General features: G+C 37.4%; 1 protein-coding gene and 1 long non-coding RNA gene across 2 annotated transcripts; both read right to left on the bottom strand.

Annotated features, from left to right (window-relative positions):
* Window positions 1-1,392: 1,392 nt before the first annotated feature.
* On the bottom strand, window positions 1,393-5,966 carry LOC134676754 (uncharacterized). Its single transcript, XM_063535139.1, has 4 exons — window positions 5,954-5,966; window positions 4,721-5,045; window positions 3,460-3,505; window positions 1,393-1,515 (listed from the first exon to the last, which is right to left on the bottom strand). The coding sequence occupies exons 1-4, from the start codon at window positions 5,964-5,966 to the stop codon at window positions 1,393-1,395; spliced, it is 507 nt and encodes a 168-aa protein (XP_063391209.1).
* Window positions 5,967-6,347: 381 nt separating this feature from the next.
* On the bottom strand, window positions 6,348-8,077 carry LOC134676949 (uncharacterized). Its single transcript, XR_010099971.1, has 3 exons — window positions 8,014-8,077; window positions 7,594-7,660; window positions 6,348-6,469 (listed from the first exon to the last, which is right to left on the bottom strand). It is a non-coding gene; the product is annotated as an uncharacterized LOC134676949 (long non-coding RNA).
* Between the last annotated feature and the right edge of the window lie 1,555 nt (window positions 8,078-9,632).

A 9,632-nucleotide genomic window follows, 5' to 3' on the forward strand; every position in this document is an offset into this window, starting at 1 on the left:
TGCCTTTCTATCACTCTTGCTTATTCGATCGATAGAGAGGCAGATAAAGGAATCCCGATTTCCGCGTTTCGCGGTAGGCCACCTGTAAACAAACCGCCTTGGTGCATCAATGTCATAGTGAAAACTTGTCAAAAAACTGTTTAAGGCCTAGTATGTATAAGTTACTCTATGGTTTACTAAACAAATTATAGTCCGACCACTTACTAACAATAACGCCGGCGGGGAAGGTGCGGGCGGCAGGCGTACACCCGCCCGCACCTTCCCCGCCACCCTCAGTCGTCATACCCCGTCGCCCCCGTACCGCGCAGGCGAGGACTCATTTAAGCGGTCGGTCTATAAGCTTACTTATTTGACTTATTTCTCTATGATAAAACTACTTACGGATGCAGGTCTTCTCTCGGACCTGCACGTCTACCAGCTCCGACATGAGACCGACTACCTGCTGCATCAGTGAAGATGCCTGCTCGCTGTTATCGGCTCTCACTGAAAAACAAAAACTTCATAATCTACGATAGGCAGACCCTCATATATTGACACGCCTGTACATATTTTGCCTGTACTTATTTATTTATTTATTTATTAGAAATAAATGATATTGTAGTAGTTAGTTAACTAGTAAGTAAATAATTGTGTATATTATAGACTAACATTAGCCTTAAGATAAAATTGTTACTAACATTATTGATCCAAGTTGGTCGCGAATAAATGAATTTATTATTATTTATTATATTGAGTGATCAGCACATTTAATGTAGATCTTGCGCCTCCACACGATAAGCGATTTGTCATGTAAAATAATTATAGGTACATATATAGGTAAAGTTAGAATATCAAGTATTGGGAGGATTATCAGAGTACATGTACAAGTTTGGAAATATTACATCCATGTAACCTGTGTACTGTGTTGGTGTATCTACCCTCCCACTCCAGCGCTCCACCTATTATGGCTCCTCTACACGATGGGCCAACGTCGGCTATGCACTAGAATGAGATAGCAATATCACTTGCTCCCTCTAACGCATAAATGCGTCCCTTGAAGTGGCCGGCGTTGGCCCATCATGTAGAGGAGCTATTACAAATCAGACATAAAAGTTGTTGTGTCATAAACGAGTGTTTGAGAAAATGAAACATCGATACATCTATTATCGATAAGTCTGTAATAGTTTAATAATTAAAAGATTTAACTTCTACCTACTTGCTGTAAATTACCAATAAATTTTAAGAACGCAAATCAATTACAAATTGGTACATAATTTATTTATTACATAAATGATAAATGTTGTTACCTGTATTGTCTTTGTTTATGTTATTGTTCATTTATTGTAAACTACGTGTATGTGAGGTGTGCAATAAAGAGTATTGTATTGTATTGTATTGTATTGTATAAATGATTTATATAGAATGCTGTTGATAGTCACCTTCTCTATTGGTAGTTTCATGTATGGCCTGCGCAGCTTCATTGCACACTCTCTTCATGTTTGCCGTCAGTTCCTCAAACATACGCTTGCCGGGGTCCTTCTTCTAGAATATTAATTAATTTAAGTTCTTTTTTATATCTTTATTTAACGAGCTTAGTCTAAAAGACGATGCCGCTCAATAATACACATCAAGAAATGTTCTTACAAAACAATTAAAAGCTAAACAGTTCATTCTTTTCGTCTTCGGATGCCCACCATCACCATACTGTACAGTAGCCATCAGATATATCGGAGCGGCCAAGGTGTTCACAATATCTGAACACACACTCTAACGCCTTGACAATAGAAGCGTGTTCAGATATTCGTCCCTTGCAGTGGCCGGCGATGGCCCATTGTGTACTGGGGCCTTAATATTAATGCCTTGGAGCAAAAGATCACTTCTTCTTAGTGACTTTTGTCTTCGTTCCGAACACACTCCATCATGATATCATAGACTTTGATCACTATTTCGTCGGGCGACAAGCAAAAGTCACTAAGTACTATCAAAAAATTAAAGTAACAATGCACTTTATTACACTTGTAACACGGTTTATTGTCCAATAATTTCAATGGTGTTATTAGTTAGTGACTTTTGCTTGTCACCCGTTGATTTACTAACACAGTTCAGTTTTGCTTGTAAAACCTGCCAACTACGAGTATAGTCCAAATTCTCCCAACTATGGTCCAAATTAAACTCTAATATCTCCGTCGGTGTGACATTTATTTGATTTTTTTACGTTGTACCTAGGCAAAATAGTTTTACAAATGTGTCGCTTAACTTCAAACTCGGGTAAATCCATTGGACCCTCTCAGCAAATATCTACCCTATTACGTTTTCTTAATACTAAAATCGCATAATCTGACAGATGGATTAACCCGAGTTTGAAGTTAAGCAAAGAACATATCGTTAGGTGGCAAACAAAAGTCATTCATTAGGTACTAAAAAAATTAAAAAAGAACATATCGTCAGGTGGCAAGCAAAAGTCATTCATTACTAAAAAAAAAATTAAACAAAAATCAACCTTTTAGTACTAATATGGTTCAATATGGCTATGAACTTGTGGTGGTATTAGTGACTTGCTTGTCACCCTACGATATAGTATAGATACTTAATAGAGGTTAAATCATTTATTTACATACAATATATATACAGTGGTACTACTAAACGAAATTAATATCTAGCTTAAATCTAAAATAGGCCCCTGAGGCATTGTACCAAGGATACTGGCGGCATTTCCCCGCTGTATCGCAATGCTGATACGTTGTGCGAGGTAGCCGCCAGCTCTTCGGTCACCGGTTACGTCAACCAGACGTTTCGCGATTTCTGCATACAACTTATGCGCGCTGGGACCCCATGGACCTAGAGTTTCAACTCAAGATACTTAATTACTTATTGAATTTGTGGACCATATTTGCAGTACTGAACTATAAGTAGTTGGGAGGTTTCACAATATAGGCGTAATTTTTTGACGTCAACTTATTGAAGGATAATACATTAACCATAGAAGAAAAAATATTAATAGACACTACAATAAAACATTTTTAATCTACGTATTTTAAAGGAACCTTTATCAAATGAGACATGTCGGCTCCGTTGGGCCTCTACATTACATGAGTTTCAATAAGTGTTACTAGTTATCAAATATAGATGGTCAAGCAAATCTTGTCAGTAGAAAAAGGCGCGAAATCCAAATTTTCAATGAGACGCTATATCCCTTCGCGCCTACATTTTTCAAATTTGCCGCCTTTTTCTACTGACAAGATCTGCTTGACCAAGTATAAATGGTATACGAATTTTGCAGTTTTAGACAGGGGTTCCGCCAAAACCGACTGAATAACCCAATACAATCTAATTTAAAGTTAGATTCTGCGACTGTTCCCTAGAAGTGGCCACGACCCTCAGTGATGAAGAGAAAAAATGCAAGGAGGAGGATGACGGCAAAACTAAAATGTTTTCCGCAACTACAGTAATGAAATCACACTTTTGACATAAATTACTCACTTTAAGTACTGGAACAGATCTCTTGACATGAGTGTTAGTTTTGTTTCTGAAATTGCAACAGATCTGTTAGTATTATACAATATTGTTATATTCATAGGATTTTTTTTACACAGATCAACCTAGTCCCACAGTAAGCTAATACGGCTTGTGTTGTGGGTATATATAAATACTAAGGATAAGGATTTCCATCCAGGATTACAGCGCGGGAATGCTGCCTGCGCGATGGGCATCTTGCCGAGGGGCCTGGGCTTAAAAGGTAGGTTTTAGGGATTTTTATTTATTTTGTTAGTTTTAGTTATTTTATTTTATAAGGTAATTAAGATTATATTATTTTCATTAAATATAATATGTTCAATTGGTAAAAAAAAAAATTACTTGAAATTTTAAGACAGAAATATAAAAGATAATATACAGTTCTAAGAACATCTAAATATAAAGAAAAAACTTATACTGACAGACAACGCAAGCCAGCCAGCGTATTATGGATAGCTTTATCCATCTTTATCCACGTGATAAAATAACTGTCACTGTTTAACACCGTGGGATAGAAAGCGACGGACACCGTTTTATCACGCTGTCACGTAGACAAGAACGACCATCATATCCGTACAGCCCCCGTAGCACGGTCGCGTTTTTATCGCTTGTCACCATGCCTGTCACGTTCTAACAAATATGTAAGTGCGAAAGGGACGCGCATAGTGATAGGCGATAAAAATGGAAATTTTGAAGCTGCACTAAGAAGGCCTTTAAGCCAACAGGAGTGGTCATTTCTCCATACAAACTCGACTGTTTTCTTTGTGTGTTTTGATGCTAGAGCAATGATTTTTTCAACACAGATTAATATTATCATTGTCTGTGTCGGACCGTTTTGCTTTTTTTGATATTTTTGTTTTTAAGGCGCTAGAGCCCTTCAAAAATGGCCAAAATGGCCTCATTGACTATACCGCAATGAGAGGCGTTGTATTCAAAACTGATATCAATTAGCCAAAAAAGCAAAACGGTCCGACACAGATAAAATCATAATCATTTAGATTTCCAAATTTGGTTACGATTGGTTAAGTTTTGGAGGAGGAAACAGTCGAGTACGAAACCTCGATTTTTGACATTTTTACGCAGGATTTTTCGCCTTGTCCTTATCGCACTAGTTTTACGAGCAGCTTCCGTTAGCGGGACGGGTATATTTACCTAAAATATTTAAAACTCTGCTCCTGTTTCGTCTTAAATCCCAAAAAGTGAAAAAGTCTCTGATATTTGTTGATACCTTGCATTTTTAACATTCCGATACTTTTTCTTTTCCTTCATACGATTTCTTCTATCTTTTATACGTTTAGCTAGCATCTTGACCTTGGAACCTATCCAGTGATCTTTACCCATAAGATCATCAAGTTTAATGGCGGATTTATCCGTCATATCATCCTCCATAGGGTCTTTGTTATCATACTCATCGTCATACATGTCATTCCAAAATATACTGCCGCCGTCAGCACTCCTTTTTACAACAGTCCTGTTGGATTCTTTGTTTTTGCCTTCAATGTTGGATGTGTTTGATATATTGTTATTTTCTACAGTTGCGTTTGCATGTTTATCTGCAATATGATAAATAATATTTTTTTTCTACACTTATTGAAGATTAAACTTTTAAATGGCGAAAGTACAACCTCAAAGTCTTACTAACTAAAGTTGAAATTGTTAAAATTAAAGGCAATGGTAGAAAAGATAACCTATAGTTAGACCGTAAAAAGTCTGCAGCGATTTTGATAGCCCACGCAGTGCAAGTGTCATTTTAAAGGTCAAACTTCTATGAAATTATGACGTATAAATAACACTTACACTGCGTGGGCTATCAAATCCGCTGCAGACTTTTTATTGGTGCGACTATATTTATTTTAGTCGCGTTTCCCCTGAACTATGTAGCACCATTCTTAGTGCCCGTGACGCCCTTAGATATATACCAATGGCTTAAATAGTAAAAGAAATAAAAATTAGTATGATTATATAGCTCATTTATTTTTCAATAAAGGAAATCATAATATTATTTATTACCAAATGAAAAATTATACAGGATAAAAATGTTATTTGTAACAAAAGGTAGCCGTACTTATTAAGGCAATATTTTTATTCAAATTAGATTCTAACAGGACACTTTATGAAGGTCAAGAATTGTAGAAAAAATTATAAACACTGTAAATTTACTGCCATCTTTCGACAGAACATAAAACTGTTAGAACGCCATTTGACTTTGATCCTTTCTTTCACTGATATGTGTTTATTTATTAAATATTAATATTGACGCCATCTACTCGACTATACGCCAAAGGTATGGTGCAATGTTTTCGAGCGATGGCGCCATAACCTTCAGCCTATGCTTTAGTTTAGTAGATGGCGTTAATATTATTATTTAACAAGTTAACTCAAATCAGTGAAAGAATAAGGATCAAAGTCAAACGGCGTTCAAACAGTTTTAATCTTCTGTCGGAAGATGGCAGTAAATTACCTGTAGCTACCATGATAGTAACTCTCTACTTCAAATTCTCTTAGCCTATCCTCCTACGTCCTGAGTTTCTTTAAAAAGAACATATTAAAATCGAATTTTGAACTATACAATGGAATCAAGAAGGTTCTAAATTCAAGACTGCAAAAATGACTCTGAAAGAATAAGGATCAAAGTCAAACGGCGTTCAACCAGTTTTAATCTTCTGTCGGAAGATGGCAGTAAATTACCTGTAGCTACCATGATAGTAACTCTCTACTTCAAATTCTCTTAGCCTATCCTCCTACGTCCTGAGTTTCTTTAAAAAGAACATATTAAAATCGAATTTTGAACTATACAATGGAATCAAGAAGGTTCTAAATTCAAGACTGCAAAAATGACTCTGGGTCTTAGGAGACTATACTGAATAGGTATCGATGCATTTATTCTCGTCGGCAACCCCGGGACTCACGCACAGACAGGCTATGTGGTAGTGACGGCTCTGTACGTAGGACCCTGGTATACAGCCCGCCAAGTCCTCTGAAAATAATAAATCGTAAAACATTTATTTTTCGTGACAAACTAGTATAACATAAGTACAAAAGTAACATAATAAGGTTATATAGACATACATAATTACATCCCCCTCGCGTCCCTCAAATTCGGTGTACTCGACTGCGATCGCCAACCCGCCTGCCAAGCGTGGCGTTATGGCATTCACCCCCCATAAGGGGGAGGCCTATGTTCAGCAGTGGACGTCTTATGGCTGAGATGATGATGATGATGATGATGACATAATTACATATTGTTTACCAAGAAATGGGCTCGCTTCAGCATAATGCTGACCCGAGCGTCGGCGCTGATCTTCCGGCGTGTCCATTTTTGTGGGCCACGATCGCCGAGAAAGTGTGGCTAAATAAATAACTGCATTCCCGTAGTGCATTCTCAAAGTGTTCAATCGTAAGGGTAGGTAGCCGCTAAACCCATATTTGCTCTCCGATACCTAATAGCTTAAGTTAAAAATCTTTTGTAAGAGCTAGCTTTACCTATTTTTATTATAACGTACGTAAGGCCCTTAAGGCACCGGGTATTTATTCTCCTTTTGGTCACAATAAACGTAGTAACTATATTGTTGTTTTTTTTCCCTTACCATCTTTTAATTTAAAAGCTACCCAAAAATAATAATTGTAACAGTGGGTGGGGAGGTTTTGGGATTATACTGAGCAGCTTTTACTATGAGACCAACCCCGAAATTGCGAAAGAACGTCTAGCAGCGTTTTATTATTCTATTATTTATTATTCAAAGCCCACTGCTGGGCGAAGGCCTCCCCCCTCTTCCTCCACTCGTCTCTATTTAGTGCAATATCTGGCCAGCCTCTCAAGAAGGAGTCCAAGTTATCCCGCCATCGCCGACGAGACCTGTTGGCTCCCCGGTTAGACTCGTGGGGCTCCCACTCTGTGGTTAACTTGGCCCACAAGTCGTCCGGCATTCGGCAGACATGACCAGCCCAGTCCCATTTTAACTTGGCCGCTTTCCGAGCTACGTCCATTATTCGAGTCTTAGAGCGCAGCGTGGTGTTTCGGACTCGATCCCTTAATTTTACACCTAATATGCTGCGCTCCATAGCTCTCTGATTATAAAAAAAATTGTTAAAATAACTTACGTGGGTCATACTTCGGTGGAGGCAGAAGGCACTCACTATAGTCAATGCTTAGAATTAAAAGGAGCCCCTGAAATAAGTATAGTTTAGTTCATTTATTTTTCAATACAAGTTTTATAGTTCATGTAAAAGTATACCTACAAAAGCAATACTTACTTACAAAAGCAATTAGTGTTATTATTTAGTGTTATACAAAATAAGCAGCATAGGATGTTAAGCGGGCGAGGTATTCCAAATGAACTTGAAGCGACGTTATTGTCAAGAGAATAAGAGCGTGTCAAGATCATTTTGAACACCTAGCGCGCTTAGCGGCTTCTGCTGCTGACTGTAATAATAGAAACTTCAAATATAATAATTACAATCAAAAATGTATTGTATCTTAGAATGAACTTTAAAGTGTACTAAAAATAAAAACAATCTTACCAAAATAAAAACCTGCAGGTATTTCATCTTTTACCAACTGTTTTCAGCTAAATCGGTACTTGGAAACTATGGCTAGCAAACATCGTATTTAGCTTATATAGGTATTTGTGGAATTTTGTGGGTTGCCAATGAAATAAACCCGTAACTTTTAAGAAAAATATGAAAGTCCTTTGCGGATTTCGAATCCAAAGTCATTTCCGCGGCCTTAATAAGAAACGTGGGCGCGAAGAGTAAGTAATCTCATAGAAAATTTGAATTTCGCGCACCCAGCGAAGGCCAAAGGCCGAGCTCCGCGTAGGGCCCAGGCAGGTAAGGCTCGGAGCGTCCCATACGATTTGCCAAGCACGAGAGGCCGAAGGCCGAGCTGCGAAAAATGAAGTGCTCGAATGCGGATCTTTTCGTCCTAGCAAAATTACAACTTCATTTCTTTTGCCTTTGGAAAACAAACTAGGTACTACACAAAAACAACTGCACCAACAATAAAACAACAACACGCACTTCGCGGGGCCCTCGGGCAACCAAGTTGGGAATTCTACACCGTGTTTTTTTTTGATTTCCGTTAATTTCAAGGGTGCATTCCTGGGCTTAAATCAAGTAACTTTCTCAAAGATACCGATATTCTAATTAACTCCATTTCGGAGATAATCAATAATCTATTTTTTGCCTATAACGCCTCTACAAGCGTGTACACTTGCCTTAGGGTCGGTTTACATATTGATTGGTGTTTAGAATGAGTTCATACATTTGCTACTAAACTTAAGTAAAATCTCGGTCGATCGATGTTCGACATAACATTGATGTCACAGATTTCAATTGTTTGGTTGAGTTAAATGTAATGCCCGTGTTACAACAACGCTATATGCTACATTTAATTACTTTTTAAACTTATATTTTTTTACAAAAAAAGCAAAAAAATGTTTTTTTTTTTTGAGAATTAACTATGCCATTTAGTTCTCTTAAACGTACTTAACCATACCCCGAAATTAACGGAATTCAATAAAAACACGGTGTATAGTGTAAGTACCTATTGAACAACCAATTTAGCTAGGACCCTGAGCGCCACTTGCACCATCGCAAAAACCTGGGGTTAACCGGTTAAACCGTTAACTCAGTGTCAAATTGTACTGGTAACCATGGTAACTCCAGGTTTAACCGGTTAACCCCGGGTTATTAGGATGGTGCAAGTGGCTCTAAATGGCGCAACAAATACGCTTGGAGACGAACAAACATACAACTAGCTAGGTATTATTCTACTGATACTGACAAAACATGTTTGCGATACAATAAAGTTGGTCAAACCAAATTGTCCGTAAATAAGAACAATAAAAACTATACTCATCCTTTTCTTTTGGGTGATAGTACTAGTGTACGACAAAGATAGTATGATTCTCTCTGTCTTTGTTTGAAATGAGACAGTCTTTTGACAAACTATAGTTATATATATGAGTTTTTCATTAATTCCAGTAATATTCTGGCAACACTGAGTTTAAGCAAACAAAATCGATTAAGCTTGACGGTCTTGAGTATGGTGTTAAAATAAATAAATCGATAAAACCAGTCATTAAAATGAAATAATAGCAAATAATAACATTGCATAGAGGATTGGTTAGTCACAGACT

Source organism: Cydia fagiglandana, chromosome 25 (assembly GCF_963556715.1).
Source record: "Cydia fagiglandana chromosome 25, ilCydFagi1.1, whole genome shotgun sequence".
In the NCBI taxonomy this organism is placed as follows: Eukaryota; Metazoa; Arthropoda; class Insecta; order Lepidoptera; family Tortricidae; genus Cydia; species Cydia fagiglandana.

Bases quoted from the DNA above. Each gene is read 5' to 3' on its own strand.
- LOC134676754 (XM_063535139.1), bottom strand. The intron at 3,506-4,720 runs GTATCAACAAAT...TTGCAATTTCAG, and splicing joins CGGAATGTTAAAAATGCAAG to AAACAAAACTAACACTCATG. The intron at 1,516-3,459 runs GTGAGTAATTTA...TTCTAGAAGAAG, and splicing joins GATCTGTTCCAGTACTTAAA to GACCCCGGCAAGCGTATGTT.